Below are 16,006 nucleotides of genomic sequence, written 5' to 3'. Positions count from 1 at the left end.
TATAATTAGGATTAATTTGTTAAATTATTTTTATAATATTATTAAGATTGTCACATAGGTGCAAAAAGTATTAGTTCTTTCATATTTATTTTTATCTGTTAATTTACTAATAAATAATTATTGGTTAATTTGTTAATTTTAACTTTCTTATAAATAAATAAACTAATGTCAAGAATATTGTTGAAAGAGTATTATTGCAAACGAAAAGAAAAAGTAAGGGTAACAATATAATATATTTAATCATAGAGGTGTTTTGATGTACGTTTTAAAATATAAAGGCTAAACGAACACTCAAGTGAAAATAACAAGATTAAACAAAGATTTATTCTAATAGAAATTTAGTTGATGGTAAGGTAAATGATACAATCTTTGCACATTAATTTTTTAAACGTTGTTACTAGTATTTATTTTTAAGTATAATTGGATTTTAATTAGTCAAAAAATTCAAGTGAATGATTCCCCATATTGCGGAGTCATATCGCCTCATGTAGCATGATGGAGAATATATTTTATACTTGTTATTGTTAGGTACTCAGGTTCAGGGCCGGCTTTAGAGGCAGAGGGGCCTTAGGCGAAATTTTTTTATAAGACCTTTATTTATTTTACAATTTCAATACTCAAAAATATATAAAAATGATCAAAATTTATTTCATCTTTTATTCTTGAATTTTAACAATAATTAAAAAAAGATACAAAATTTTAAAAATAGAACCTAAAAAATAGTCAAGAAGATATATTTTTGTATTCCATTAAAACCGTTAAAAACAAACAAACAAATAAATAAAGACAATATTATTTTCAAATAGAATATTTAGAATGATAGAATATAAAAATTTGAAATGATAAATTGATTTTCAAAAATAAAAACGGACTTTGTATTTTAAGAAACTAATTATTTTAAATGAACCAATGAATGTAATAATTTTCTTTGTAGAGAAAAAAACAAGAAATTTTTTTCATTTACTAATTCGTGAGATTATAAGGTTTTTAATAAAAATTAAAAGAAATACTAAAAGTCAAGATTTTAACATTGAATAATTAAAAAGGTAAATAATTTTTTGGAAATATTAATAATGCATGAACTAATGGTTAAATCATATTATTAATTATATTTCTTTAAAATTAAGGTTCCCAAATATAGATTTTTTTATCAAAAATATTTCTTAATTGTAGGATAATTAAGAATAGATAGATATTTAATAAATTTTTGATTTTTTAAAATATATATTAAAAATTTTATTAATTAGAGAATTATTAAAGAAATACTAAAAATATGAGGCCTTAGGCAATTGCATTGTTCACCTATACCTAAAGCCACCTCTGCTCAGGTTCGTGACCTTAAAGTAAAGTTCGTAGTGTAGTAACCATAAGAATTTTTCTGTTCTTTGGCACATCAATAATATTTTTATAAGAGATTTAAATTTCGTCGAGTTAACTTGTTTATGATTAATTTTCCATTTTGCTTGTTACAATTAAATTATGTCGAGATTTAAATTACTTGTTAGTGTAGTAACCATAAGAATAAGGTATGTTTGGAAAAAAAAAATAATAATAATAATCACAAAAATCTATAGTTTTGGTTGATAAAATCTATACTTTTATTAAAAGAATAATCATAATAATTAAAAAAAATTGTTTTTTTACAAGTGAAAATAAAATCTTTAGTTTTAATTATAATGAAGACTTTGAATTTGAATTAACATTCATTAAAAATATAGATCAATTTATCCTTCTAAAAATAAACTAATAATAAATAAATGTTTTAATTTCAATTCATTTATAATACGCATGCCAGCGTCGCTATTGCACGATGGCACCAGCACCAGACAAGTGTCACGAGGTGCCAAATAATCAGATTTTATTGATGTCCACATTGGAATTGGGTTCGATGGCATATACAGCCTTTTTGGTGGAGCAAAAACCACCAAAACAAGTGATGGTTGCATTGTATAGAGTCGCCTTTAAACGACGACTCATTTACGCGAATTGCCACCTGATTCCATGTGGGCCGATTACGTTTCGTTTGGTTAGGGTGGCAGTCACCGTCACGAAAGCTCCATTAGATGATCAAGTCACGGCGTCATCTCTTGCGGTGGTGATTTTACAGTACTACTACAACGTCTCGTTTTTCGATAATAGTATTAGTCGTAGTACCACATTTGAAGAGATCAAAAAAATTGGAATCCAATTTACCAATAATAAGACTATCTCTTCGTCTTTGAAGACGACGGCGAACGGAACTATTATAGGCCGTTGCTTTTTTTCAAATTTTATAAAATTTCTTAATTTGAACAAATTTGTTGCAATGATACTTTTGGGAATGCATGCTTTTATCTAGGATACTTTTGATATATTATTCTATGAAATGTTATTCCTAAATATTTAGGCTTTTGAGATGGGTTGGGCCCAACCCAACAGATTAAAATGGATTAAACCCAACCGATACTGCCTAAAATTGATTTGGGTTTGGGTCCGTTGGATCGTAGGCGGTGGCTTTTGTTTATTTTGGAACGAAATTGTTTGTCTTGATTTTCTTGGTGTTTATTAATTAATATTAATCACGTACGTTACTTTGACTGGCACTCTCTTTTTCTGTCACTTCGCATGCTTGATACTTCCCGATACCATCCCTGCAGAATATGTCAGTTTGCAATATCATATATTAAACAGGGCTTTTGCGGAATAAATACTGACGTATCAGCCCATGCTTGAAATTGTGGGTCAAAGACAGTCGAGGATTGCACAGAAAGTTACCTTTTCGAGTTTCAAGCTGCTACTCTGAAGTTTAACTTAAAAGCCATGGAGTTCGACCTGGTGAAGCCAGTGTTGTGACTTCGTCATCAAGAAACCTTATCTGCTATGCTATGTCCTTCTTTTAATGCAAGTATCTGAGAAACTACAATGACAAGTATACGGTGTAAGAAGGTGATCGAGTGAGTTCTTTGTCATATGGCTGGAACAATCAAGCTATAAACAAATATAAGCCATGCATATTTATTGGTCTTCTTCTTGCAACCTGAGGTAGAATCTTGAACATATCACGTTGATTGTAGCGCTTTTTTTTTTTTTTTTAAGAATAATTTAATTGATCACTGCTGGTGGTTGAGATTTATATATATCTCTACACACACACAGAGTCAAGTAAAAACTATGACAAAGCAGGGAAGCACAGCAGATGGAGTTTTAACAATCAAATCTTCTATGTTGGAATGCAGTCCACTCTTGAATGAATCACACTCTTCGTATGCTCCACCATCAACCACATTACCAACTCTACCCGCAATTGTCCTGCAAACTATCACAGCCCTTTTCACCTTGTTACTCCAGGCAACCATGGTGTCACACAGTTCCTCGCTATTGGCACTCAATCGGATCCCATTCTTCTTCAGGTGTTGCGTGTCAAAATTTGATTGAATTGTTCTGCAGACTCGACAGAAGGGATCTCTGCACAGCTCGGACACTTGTGCTGGCCTTTTGCCGCATGTCATCACTGTGCCATAGAATCGCAACAACTCGTTCCCATCCACCGTGCTTCTTGGATGTCTCTCGCGTTGCTCAGACTCATCATAGGCTTTCTTCTTCACCTTCTCTCTGTATTTTTCAAAGCTTTCAAGTGTTTCTACCGAGTTTTTCACCTTGAGCACCCTTTTGATCTTACGGGAAGGCTTTGACGGATCTTTTAATGCCCTTTGAAAGATAGTCTCAACAATTTTTCTTGACGGATCCCCCATCCTGATCCCTGGATAACGACAGCAAATTGTGGTGGTTAAAACTAGATAATTATTTAAGAGAATATACTGAGCTAACGGCCTAGAAATCGGAATAGTGATCATCATACAACCAAACAAGTTGACGGAGGGACCATTCTGCAAACTTTAAATTACTAGCATTCAATTCATACCAGTCTCTATTTTCAAAAAAATAAAACTAACGGTTTGCCTATTATCTATAATGGTCTACTAGTATGAAATTAAAGTCAATTAGTTACTAATTTGTTAGGCTTAGACACATGATGATTCAGCTAATTTATAATTGCAATAACTGCTGCAAGGCTATAGAGCATACCAGTAAATAGGATTCTCTAACCTGAATTAATTTCGTATATTCTGAAAAAATAATGCAGCTGCTCTGCAGCTGCTATATATATGCCCATCTGTGGACCGAGGGAGCAATACTAAGATAATCATTAAATCTTCTTCAACCTGAGTTAGTACAATGCCGCCTAACTAAAAATTTAACATGTTAAAGCAGCGGGGAAGCAAATTAAGAGCATGCAGACACTTACTGTAAAGCCTTGGTATTGGAAAGTTTGGCCTGAAAAGCACTTGACATACAGGATTCCCTTTTTGCTGAAGCTCAACTTCACTTCCTTTTGGATGGTTTGGCCTGAGAAGCACTTTCTTTACCGGATTCCCCGCTTGATGAAGCTCAACTTCCAAGTTCTCTTTTCCGGAATTGAAGCTTCTTTCCTTGCTATATTTGTGTGGCCGGCCTGCCACAGCAGTTAGCTTACTTCTACAGTTGGCATTCTCCTTCAAATATACCCACATTACCTGCATATTTCTTTGAAACTGCTGAAAAGAGATAAAATTTAAGAATTAAGAATAAAAGAGGTGCACTGCTAGAATATTAAGTATCAATGGTCAATGTCAATGTCAATTCTTTTTTCTTTTTTCCTTGTGTAATTTAATCTGTGAAGGGAATACTTGATAGTATTATGATTTGAATCCGGCATTAGGTCTTTTAATCTTTCATTAGAAATGAACAAAAATAGCACATTCTTTAATGAAGGGCAGATGAGCTACTGCTTGACGAGCTTAGCTTGCCTGTGGGTGGAGAACTGAGCCACAACGTGGCTGCATGCTTGTACACTCCATGCTGAAGCAAAGACAAAATGGTGAATTTAAGTGCTTTTTTGTATTCTACCTGCAGTGCATTTAATATACGTTAGCCCACCCCCTAATGGAGCATCAAGAAACTACAGGTTTTTGCTTTATTTTATTACACGATGAGGGAGAGGCAAGAAACACAAGATCCAATCTTCAAGAACGTGACTTTTATTGGATTTTTCTGTTTTTGTTTCTCTTTACAAAGATTACACTTAATCATTTGCTATTGGCTAAAAGAAGTAAAAAGATACTATCAAGTGAATATTATGAACAAAGGTGTCCAAGCATTTGATCAACAAGTTGCTTCACATATACCAGAAGAAACAAAAGGATCCGATAAGATATGTGATCATTGCAATTTGTCCCCGTCTCCTAACAAAGGGACATAATCACCAACCAATCGAAGGGATAGATTGATACTTCCATTGCCTTCCATTGCGAATGTATCATATGTTCGGAGATTGATATGTCAATTGTCCAGTGACCTGCGATCTTTCATGCATATTATGTGAGCCTAAAGCAACAGCCACAGTAGATGCAGATGCAAGCAAGATGACCAAATGCAATACAATTTCTTACAAATTCCATTTCAAGAACTTGGTTTACACAATATTGTTTTCTTTGAAGAAAATATGACTCGTACCAGTTTCACATTTGTACAAAGCATTCAACTATAAGAAATTAATACAAACGGCTGTTAGAATAAGGCAATTGGTGTGTGGTGGCAACACATAACAGCACCACTACTAGTGTCAGGGAACTATCATATATAGAACAATTTTCCGATATGGATTACAGCCTCTCTTTCCTTACCAGCCAAAAAGAAGAAAGCAAAATAAACCATGGAGATTTTATTTCGGCTATGTATAATCAAATTCATGGACCTGTTAGTATTCTTCCAATATTTTGAGGATACGGGTAAGAAGAATGATTTAACGGTGGAAAGTCAACGCCACGTCCTTCAGTTGGATTCCCTCTAGATCCATACTGATTCATGCCACCATTTACAACACCAGAATAAGCTGTGACCGCGTTTGCTTGAATGATTTTATAACTGGAACTGCTAGCATGGGTATGGCTATGGGCAAGTTCAGAATGCAGTGCCCGTGGCTGCTCATTTGATCTATTTTCAGTGGCAGAACTTATTCCTACGCCAAGATCCAGGCTAATTGCCTCGCCTTCTTCTGATATAATCCTGCATGGTCCATTCCCAGCTGATGGTCCAGCTGCATCATGGCTACTAGTCCTTGCGGTAGGTACATCATGGTTATGCTTGCCCTCATATGTGGTTATAACTGCTTTTGGATCATGTGATGCTCTCTCCACGTGTTTTCGAACAGGACATCCAGCATTTGTGCACTTGTAATAACTCCTGCTTCCCAATTCGTGCATAATGCAGTGAATACATACAAGAGCCAGAAGATTAACCATTCACGTTATAATAAGAGCACAATCAATATGATTATCAAAATGCTACAGAACCTGCATATCAATTTACATTATAGATGCAAACTTAATGGAAGTCCCTAGTTATAAATTCTAGATTAAGATTCCTATCAAGAAAAATGTTGCAAGATCATTACAGATGGAAAGCTAATGGAGGTCCTAACACCTGAGTCACAAGAAATACCATCAAAGCCAGATCTGGTCACTTTCACAAATACTAGTTATCAATTCAGTGTGAAAAGAAAACCTGACATATTTCATGGACTCTTCTTATAAGGATAGAAGTTACTTATCAAAATAGCCATGATGAAGACAAAAAAGAACAAAAATTAAATCATCAAATTTGACACATACCTTGGATTAGGATTACCTCTCACCACTTTCTGTCCATACTTGCGCCAACGGTATCCATCATCAAGTATATCAACCTCACTAAGAGTTTGAACAACAACACGTGGTTCCCGAATAGGCTTGACCACTGGAGTGACATCAGCTACAAGGGCGTCCATCTTTCTGCTTGACAGAATTTGAAAAGTCCAGGTTAGCAGATAGACAATATACTTGGCAATAAATATGGAAATTTCATTAAACCACAATACCTCCGCTTTGAATATTGATCATCATCATCAACATCCGGTTCAACACTATCGTCATTTGCTACGGGAGACAGGTCAGGGGTACCATTTGTCTCCATGGCATGAGACATCTGACCATACATGCTGCCTGAAGAAAAAGGCAAATCAGTGGACCGTCAAAAATATACCAATAAGTAGAGATCATTTTGGCACGTTTTCTCTCACCATCTCGACAAGTTAGGGATGAGACCTTGTCCGGTCTTTCTTCTTGTATGGACATCATATTGCCAGCAGAATAGCGACGGCTGAGTTGAGGTTTAGGATGATCATGAGTACCCTTGTAGATTATCTCTGTAATTTGTCCATCATGGGAACGTTCAAATAGCTTTTTCACTTCACAGTTAGGATGAGTACATTTGTAATAGCTGCGAGGGAATTCACTCCCTTTAACATGTTTCTGACCATATTTTCGCCAATTATACCCATCATCAGATGGCATCGAAGGCCCACCTCCTTTATGATCAGAATGTGAAGCTTGGATCCCAGCACTTGGTTGCCCCATCTGCTTTGGTTCATCAGAATCAACTTCAGCAGGCACAATTGTCCCTGTAGTCGCCATCTGAATGGGTCCCAATAGACTCAGCTCATTTGAGGAGACAGTCATCTCACCTTTAATTGTAGGTGATGAAGCAAATGACTGAGTCTGACACTGACCTTGGGTTTGCACATATTGTTCGCTTCTTTGGGGGTTCAGGTCTGCAGGGACCTTGAAATAAATGAAAGACTTTAAGCAACTTGCTACCAGTAGATTGCACATGGGAATGGCATGAGCATGTTAATGTTCAATAATTTTATTTTGGATAGAGAAGAGAAAGGCAGTTCAGTTCAGAAATTTGCATCATCTATCTCCTTCCTATTACATACTTTGGCTAATGTTACAAGTGATATATGCATACACCAGGTAATTCATGCACAAAAATCAAACTCACAAATCATTATCTAATCGGTTCCTAGACAAAATAATAAGCAAGAAGCATTTCTAATAAAATATTATGGATCATAAGATATTAGCAGTTAAGTTTGAACTCCAGGAAGGTATTGTAACTTATTGGATCAAGTGATGTACCTAATCTCAGAGATCTATAGCAAACTTAAAGGCAGATTGCATTTGCAGGAAGGCGTGAACTCCTACATACCAGTCACCTAATTGAATATCTAGGCCCAAACTCAGAGTGTTGAAATGTTACAAACAATTTGAACAACTGAATACTCATCTTGATCATTACCATATTAGATCTAGAATGGGGTCTAAATTCAAAGCAGCTAGCTTCTCCCTCATTCAAGGTATTGGAGCAAACTGTAGTTGTTGAATATGTCCTGGGGCCAACAGACGCATGCACGGCCTGAGGCTTAAAAAAGGAACCAGTAGTTGGGGAAGGTTCTGCCTGCAATATAAGAAAGGAAAATGAATCAAGCTTTGAAAAACCTTTTCATTAAAAGCGAGTAAGCAGCACAAAATGAACAATTCATGATATTGACTGGTATAGAGAGGAACAAAATGGGAGTAGATAATCCCTGCCGAAAGGCTGAGACACGGCACTAGCCAGCAATTCAGATATGATCACATAAAAATATGCTGCATCCATCCACTAAGAGGAAACCGCTGCTAGCAGACATCCAGGGACATCAATATGATAGACAACGACAAAACTCATTTATTCAACTATGATAAACAAACAAACTCCAAATAGTGTAAATGGTACCAACGGACTTCAACTCCTGGATAACAGAGAATCTAAAAGAAACCTGACTATTTAAGAGAAGAACAGTTCATGGGCTTATTAACCCTATTATTCCAATTACCCCAGCATGCTTCGATCTGGAAAATCATGTGCTCTCTGAACATAAGACTTATACTGTTGATGCTTCACTACAAAAATATTGATTGCCACATCAATCTTCTGAGGTCCTAACTCCCTATATCTTACGCAATCGCAATCACATATCTCCGCTTAATCTTGACCCTCATCCTTCCCAGCCTAGCCTATCATTCCTAATGCCATCACATCATAGTTACAAAGTATAACCCACTCCTCTTCACACAAGCATTTATTCCATATTCTGAACACAAAATGGAAAGATTCTCCGTGCACCCATTCACGCTGTTATACATAAAATAAACAAAAAAGACCAACAAGCTCCACCAACAAAAGAGAAGATTCATTATAATGTGAAAAAACACAACTGAGCAATTAAAAAAAAAAAGGGCAAGAATTTTAAACAAAAGCCATATTCCACAGAACAGTCCACCTGGATGTCAATGACCAATACAAGACTATTGTAATAACAAGCATCAGAATCTTATTAAGGTGTCAACGTTAGCACACCCAAATATGATATCTAATGGATTACACATGAGACACACAACAAAAAATACAATATCAAGAACTTCAAATTTCTAGTGAAACAAAGAGTATCACTTTAGCTAACAATTAAATCCAACTTGCATCATTCAAGCTTACAAAATTCTCCACTAATCTACACATTAGAATGTTCTTTTTCGGCCACAATCAAATCTCAGCGACAGTTATGTTATACATAAAATTCAAAATAGAAACTTCGAATAACACATTTGCCAAAATGTTTCTCTTTCACTACCCCCCCCCCCCCCCCCCCCACCCACCCCCAAAAAAAAAAAAGGCATGTTCCCTTCAATGAACTTTATTTTTAACAATAAAATAGATCTTAAATTTAGAAGGAAAAAAAAAAAGCAGAAAAAGTAGCAACAGAGAAAACAGCATCTAAGCTTAAAAAAAATTCCATTTTCCTACACTTTCTTCCATTTTCTTTCACTTTCCTACGCTTTCACAGTAAACAAACAGAAAAAAAAAAAAACTCCTGCATTTTCTCAGCAGCCAAACGGAACTCAGAACCAGCTAACGATCTCCCGAAAAACATAACTAACCTTAACATTAGAGAGAAGAACCGGAGACTCCAAAAACGACGACGGAGAAAGACCGGGTGGGATCATGATGCAGGGGGAGCGCGAGATCGGCAACTTCGCCGGAGACATCAACTTGTACCTGGCTCCTCCTCCGCCGGCGCCACTAGCGGACGCCACATCGGCGCCACGTGTCCGATCCGCCGCGTCACCCACTCGAACCTCAGTGTCCTCCATTCAAGTGAATGTAATTTTGAGTGAGTAGAGAAAACACAAGGGAGATTAAGAGAGGAGTTGTAGTGCCTAGTGTAGTGTTTGAGGGAGAGATGTAGGGGGTAATTTGGTAATTCAATTCGGTTAATTTTTTCGGTTTTTTAATTCTATTTTTTATAAATCCGTTTTTGGAATTTTTTGAGTTTGTGTGTGTGAGAGTGAAGATTGTCAGGAGAGAGAGAGAAAACGATGTATGTTTTAGTTGACTTGTTACATTGCATCTGAGCTGAGACCGCAAGTCACAACAAATGCCTTCCCGTCCTTTTTTGTTTTGTCCAATTTTATATGTTTTTTCTTTTCTCTTTCTTTTTTTTTTTTTTCTAGTTTTTAAGTCAAGTTACAAATTTTTAATTTTCTTTTCTTTTCTCGAAAGATTCCATATCCCTGGGGGGGGGGGGAAAAATGAAGGTTATTAATTAATTTTTTTAATCATGATGAGATGATTTCATTTAAAAAAAAAAATTATGAAAATAGCTAAGAGTGTGAATTCAGAATTTATATTAAAAATTAACGTTGCTTCGAACAAGTATTGGGCCATTGGGGTCAACGAGTGTTGCATGGCATCAATGGAAATTCAACTTTTAGGAGTCTAACAAAAATTGCAAATAAAAAAATTATTACTAAATTTGGTAAATATAATTTTCCTAAAAGCTTACTGATAATTAAATAAACAATTTCTTATATTACGAAAATTTTATTATTCAATACATGAATTATAAGCCGTTTGCCACAGAATCCCTTGAGAATTACATCGAAAGTGTGGCATTGTTTTGTTCAAATAACAAAATATCATATCGTTCGAGTAAAGCGTTACATGTTATTAAAAATAAATAATAATACAATTTCTGTATCTTGCAAATCTTCATACATTCACGCTGCCTGCTATGCAGCTTGAGTCCCTCCATTGCATTTTGTTTCAGCATAACATTCAGCCATTAATGGGGACAAATCTTGTAACTGCTCGTTATTCCCTTTGCTTCACTCATTGTGTTGATCACAACACAACTCAGTAATGTTGAAAGAAAGTTGAGATGAGGGACAGTGGCTTTTTATCCATACCTGGTGTGGAATGGAATCACTAATTCTCAAAGCTAAACTAGTACGGTAGTCATAGACTTAGCCTTGGAGAGTCCTCTAAATAAAACACAAGAATAGATCAGCAACAGTACTCAGGAAGTACATAGAATGAAACAGAACAAAATGATAAATGATCAAAATCAAACTTGCATGAGATGCAAGAGAAGTTTGAATGAAAGATAAAAATGCCACGCACTTGCGCCAGAAATCTGACCCAGGTTCTGGAATCATTCAACTCTTCAACAAGGAAAATGTAAAACTAATCAAATAAAGAGATCAGATCTCTGATCTGAAAAAGTGTAGAGATGAAGGATGAAGATGATGGTCGTGGAACCAGTAACAATTGGGAGATAAATGAACAACGCTAATGAAAGACACTGTTGTGGTGACAGCTTCTTTACCCGAAAACACGGAAGTGAGAATAACCTCACTAATACTTCCATTCCAGTCACTCAACTAAAATTAGCAAATGCAGGAATAGTAGGTAGGTCCCTTGAAGTGTGGCCGAAAACTGCAATCTTAAATAGCCCATTAAAAAGAACAAAATGTAAAACAGAGAGAACTATAAGGTACTTTCAAATCGATGTATTCATTTTCAAAGATCTACAAAAAAATAAAAATAAAAATAAAAACTCAAATACTGTCACAAAATGAAATTCATTGAAACCCAAAAGTTCATAATTGACCTACAAAATCTTCAAGACATATTGAAGTTGTTTACTAAATACTGTCACACAGCACACCGTGCACGGTGACATAAACATATCAACAAGTAAGCATATCAACAAGTATTAATCATTAAATCTAATTGAAGCACTATGATGATGGAGATCAGAAGCAAATTAGACTTTCTGACAACCATCACTGCAAAGTCAGTCAGAAATACAACAGTAGTTCCATAGCTACTGAGGATAGTAAGACGACTGGTATTGAGGAGGCACACCATATCCACCATAGGCAGTTGATCTGTCATAATGGCCCGATGGCATGTGTTGTTCTGGATTATAAAAATGTGATGTAGCATGATTTGAATTGCCAGGGAAACCCATAGGGCCTCCTGTCAAACCATACAGACAGGCTGATGAGCCCGCGTAAGGGGCAACAGCAGGAGAAGAGCCTACCAAGTTGTATGGCCCAGGTGCTGTGTTCAAATACGCAGCAGAATTATCAGGCATCAAACCTGCTGGCTGTATATGAGGTTGTTGGACTAGGGGAACAGTTGAATTGACACAAGAAAGACTAGGTGGTGGATGGCCAACAGAAGCAGTAGGACGAGAACGCTTTTTTCCACCCTGCTGTGGGTTCCTTTGTTGCTGCTGAGGCTTGGCAGCAGGAGCAGGAGCAGGGCGTTTCCTATTAGCTTTCTGCTTCTCTAACTGCTCGATACGCTTCTCAAGTGTCCCCTTTGGGTACTCAGATTCAAGTTTGTGCTCTTCAATTACTTTAATCACCGCTTTCAATGCACCAATTTCCTTGGCTGTGGCCTCATTCTACATAGTATGATTGATGAATATATTTACAACCAATGGTTTTAAGTTAAGCTCTGAAAAGGATCCTGAAAATAACACAAAAAGTAAGCAAAATTACCTGTGATTTAAGAGAGTTTTTTCCATCCTCGCAAATCTTCATAGCTATCTTATTGGATTCCTTCACGTAGGTTTCCAGGATGGGAACTGGTGGGTATTTACTAGTCAGCTGCAACTCAAAAACATATTTGACTGCCAGAAGGTGTTTTCCATTATCTATAAGTTTTTGGACGAGATCTACAATCAAAGGATAAATATAACAGTTTCCATCAGACACTTCCATTAAGGAAACTCAGGGATATCATAAAAATGAAAATATGCATTATATATCCAATTAAAAGAACACAAAATTCGGACATCAAATACCCAGATAACAAATTGCAATGGCTAGCTGGAGCTTTGAAATAAGAAATTATGAAGATGGTAGTCAGACTCTGGCCAAAAATAGTTAGCACAAATGCAACTTTATGCACACAATCTGCAACCAGCATACACTATGTGTGTGCATATGGTTAAAATGGAACTTTAAGAGGTTATCCCACGCATTTCCAGTCTCCAACTTCAAATTACATCTTAACTTTTCTAAATCTCCTCATCATTTCACATTTATCAGCTTCAAAAAAAAAGAAAGGGACCAGGAGATACAAATTTATATCAGTAATATCATCATTAAAAGCATACTAGTCACATAGAAAAATCTTATAAAAATTCTAGGCTACTCCATGAGTTTAGGGAATCGGGTTTAGTTTCTGTAACTTAAATTTCACTGATTGGGCTTGTACGTGACGGCTTTCTAACAAGCCATCCACCTACTGGCTTTTGTCCTTAATCTATAAGATGATACTAAACCCCTTTTTCTGGTATCTAGCAGGAGAAGAAAGATAAATGCATGAGTGGAAGATCACGTGCACCAGCTTGAGGAGCACCAGAACACTTAAAAAACAGTACAGTGGAAGATCATGTGCACAAGCTCGACGAGCACGTGATCACTTAAAAACAGAATCAGTAAAGACGATTTCCAGAAGGGGAAATCAGTTACATTTCCCGCCTAATTATCCAACATAAATGCTCCCATTTGTGGCATTTCTTTATTCATTCAATGAGTCAGGACTATTTACAGATATTCCTTAATAATCTTGAGACCTCTAGAATATTATCTGTAATTTCCTTCCTATATTCATCTCTTTCTCTTTGACCAAATGATGAATCGAGTAAACAATGATTTTCCTACAAGTTTGTAAACAATATGATCACAAAAACTCCTCCATGAAAAAATTTGTCTCCTAACCTAACTTTTTAAATTCATAAATCATATTCAGCAATACCACTCAACAAAACAAGAAAACAAACATGAGCATAAAATTGCCATGAAGAGAAGAGTTGCATTTAACTTTAAAGCTCTCAATCATCATACCTTGAACCTTATCTCCCAACCCAATTACCTTGCACAACAAGGTACTCTGCCGGTACTTTGCAACAATGACAAAGTACTCAACAAGATCATTCTTTTCAAACTCACATCCCAACCCGTACGCCGCCACTAAATGCAACAACCCCAGTGCCTCAAAACTACTCTCCTCATCCAACTTCACCTTCTGTTTCCACTCAAAGGCCACCGTTTTTGCTTTCTCCCTCACTTCGCTCCCAATATCCACATTAATTCCCATCAAAACCTCCAATAACAACACGCAAGCCCTCCTAAACCCGCACAACTCCGGGTTTTTATTGCCTTTCAAGTGACTATTAACCCCATAGAACCCTTCCACAGCCTCCAAGACCATCAAACCCGGATCAGGGGCGACCCGGATAGCATCTGGGAGCTCAAGCCGAATCAATTCTCGCTCTTTTGGGTTGTCGTTAATGTATTTTCTCAACCCATTACCGTCCATATTCTCACACAGAGCTTTCAACTCCGGCCGAGCCACAACTGAGACGACAGGGACAGAAACCAACGGGTCCGCCTGAGGTTTCGACTGGGTCGGTAATTGCGACTCCGGAAGAGTCGGTGCCGAGTCATTTCGGTCCTGACTCGGAGGAGGGTCATGTACTGAGTCGCCTCGGCCGGGAGGAGATTGGGACTGAGTGGAGGCGAGCGATTCGAGGAGGCGGAAGCGGTGAGTGAGGTTGTTCTGGACGTGGGTGTAGTGGGCGTCCAAATCGGACCAATTGAGAGGGAAGGAAGAGAGAAGCGAGGAGTGGGATTGCAGGTCATCGAACGCTTTCTTGAGGTTTAGTTTTTTGCTGTCTATTTCTTTTATTGCCGCTGCTATTGCCTCCAGTGTCGCCATTGTCACTTGATTTCTTTTTTTTTTTTCTTCTTCTTCTTTCGATTGCCTTTTAAGTTTCCGTTTGATTCGTTGGTGTGGCAGGCGACTCATATCACTGTTGTAAAATATAAATCAATATCAAACGACGCCGTTTGCCTTGTGGATACACTACTTTTCCTCTATGAACAAAGGATTTTTGCGGTTTTGCCATTGTTGAAGCCCAGTTTAAAAGTCCAGGGAATTTGAAATTAAAAAGCCCAATCACTTTTCTTACATTTATCAAGACTAAGTCAGTTGGCCCATGAGCCACGGCTTAATTTTTTTTTTACCTTGTAATTAATCCGGGACTCTTTATGTTGTTTATAGACGAAATAGGAATATAAATAAATTTCGTATTATTGTATATTGTGTTGTTAATCAATGATTGTTGTGTTTTAAATAATAACATAATTATTTATACAATATATAATGAGATAATTTTAAGCTATTAATAAATTGTATAATGAGATAATTTTACGTCACTAATAAATAAACACATGACATGTCAAACGTCCTATTATTATTTATGATACAAGTATTATATCTCAACTTTGTATATAGATAAAAAAAACGATATATATCAATACAGGCTTTTTAAAGACTCTCGCTAGCGGGAATATGATGATGGTGGCCTCATATTCCTCAATTATCCTCCACAATATAATCTTTCAAAATAAAGTATAAGCAAAGGGCAAAGAGGCATGTGCACAAGCTACCTTCATGGGCCTCCCTAATAGTGGGTGACCAGCTAGTCTTCCTCTTTATCAAATGCTAGCTTTGACATTGATGCATGACTTCCCATTCCAGAAAAAAAAATAAAACAGATATATTTTTGTATTGTTAATCAACAGATACATAAAACTAAAATACACATGGTGGGGTAGTGAGGTATCATTGCACATTGACGATGACTCACGTTACGGGGTCTCATTATTCCTGCACAGGGCATAGTGTAGTTGGTATCGAAAAAAGA

At 36.4% G+C, this 16,006-nt stretch overlaps 3 protein-coding genes across 4 annotated transcripts; all 3 read right to left on the bottom strand.

The window, feature by feature from the left end:
* Positions 1-2,968: 2,968 nt before the first annotated feature.
* On the bottom strand, positions 2,969-4,786 carry LOC102622846 (uncharacterized). The gene is made up of 2 exons (XM_006474884.4): positions 4,286-4,786; positions 2,969-3,739 (listed from the first exon to the last, which is right to left on the bottom strand). Exons 1-2 carry the CDS (start codon positions 4,557-4,559, stop codon positions 3,138-3,140), a joined length of 876 nt encoding a protein of 291 aa, XP_006474947.1. The 5' UTR covers positions 4,560-4,786; the 3' UTR covers positions 2,969-3,137.
* Positions 4,787-5,442: 656 nt separating this feature from the next.
* On the bottom strand, positions 5,443-10,296 carry LOC102623152 (probable WRKY transcription factor 20). The gene is made up of 6 exons (XM_006474885.2): positions 9,876-10,296; positions 8,197-8,355; positions 7,136-7,676; positions 6,935-7,058; positions 6,690-6,848; positions 5,443-6,261 (listed from the first exon to the last, which is right to left on the bottom strand). Exons 1-6 carry the CDS (start codon positions 10,086-10,088, stop codon positions 5,766-5,768), a joined length of 1,692 nt encoding a protein of 563 aa, XP_006474948.1. The 5' UTR covers positions 10,089-10,296; the 3' UTR covers positions 5,443-5,765.
* A 487-nt stretch (positions 10,297-10,783) lies between these two features.
* Positions 10,784-15,096, bottom strand: LOC102623427 (truncated FRIGIDA-like protein 1). 2 transcript variants are annotated; one of them, XM_052433261.1, is made up of 4 exons: positions 14,142-15,096; positions 12,789-12,964; positions 12,382-12,691; positions 10,784-11,258 (listed from the first exon to the last, which is right to left on the bottom strand). In XM_052433261.1, exons 1-4 carry the CDS (start codon positions 15,013-15,015, stop codon positions 11,233-11,235), a joined length of 1,386 nt encoding a protein of 461 aa, XP_052289221.1. In that variant the 5' UTR covers positions 15,016-15,096; the 3' UTR covers positions 10,784-11,232. The 2 variants fall into 2 exon arrangements, with proteins under 2 accessions (XP_052289221.1, XP_006474949.1); XM_006474886.3 differs by lacking the exon at positions 10,784-11,258 and having other exon boundaries at positions 11,843-12,691.
* Between the last annotated feature and the right edge of the window lie 910 nt (positions 15,097-16,006).

Source organism: Citrus sinensis, chromosome 9, assembly GCF_022201045.2.
Source record: "Citrus sinensis cultivar Valencia sweet orange chromosome 9, DVS_A1.0, whole genome shotgun sequence".
NCBI classification, from domain to species: Eukaryota; Viridiplantae; Streptophyta; class Magnoliopsida; order Sapindales; family Rutaceae; genus Citrus; species Citrus sinensis.
This window is presented reverse-complemented; position numbering and strand designations above follow the sequence as displayed.

What these genes read in the sequence shown, in the direction of transcription:
- LOC102622846 (XM_006474884.4), bottom strand. Translation starts at nt 4,559, where the DNA reads ATGCAGGTAATGTGGGTATATTTGAAGGAGAATGCCAACTGTAGAAGT. An exon ending in TCCAATACCAAGGCTTTACA is followed by an intron (nt 3,740 to 4,285) that starts GTAAGTGTCTGC and finishes GTCGTTATCCAG; the next exon opens with GGATCAGGATGGGGGATCCG.
- LOC102623152 (XM_006474885.2), bottom strand. Translation starts at nt 10,088, where the DNA reads ATGGAGGACACTGAGGTTCGAGTGGGTGACGCGGCGGATCGGACACGT. An exon ending in TTCTTCTCTCTAATGTTAAG is followed by an intron (nt 8,356 to 9,875) that starts GTTAGTTATGTT and finishes CTTATATTGCAG; the next exon opens with GCAGAACCTTCCCCAACTAC. An exon ending in GATCAATATTCAAAGCGGAG is followed by an intron (nt 6,849 to 6,934) that starts GTATTGTGGTTT and finishes TCTGTCAAGCAG; the next exon opens with AAAGATGGACGCCCTTGTAG.
- LOC102623427 (XM_006474886.3), bottom strand. Translation starts at nt 15,015, where the DNA reads ATGGCGACACTGGAGGCAATAGCAGCGGCAATAAAAGAAATAGACAGC. An exon ending in GTTGGGAGATAAGGTTCAAG is followed by an intron (nt 12,965 to 14,141) that starts GTATGATGATTG and finishes CTTTGATTGTAG; the next exon opens with ATCTCGTCCAAAAACTTATA. An exon ending in AAAACTCTCTTAAATCACAG is followed by an intron (nt 12,692 to 12,788) that starts GTAATTTTGCTT and finishes CATACTATGTAG; the next exon opens with AATGAGGCCACAGCCAAGGA.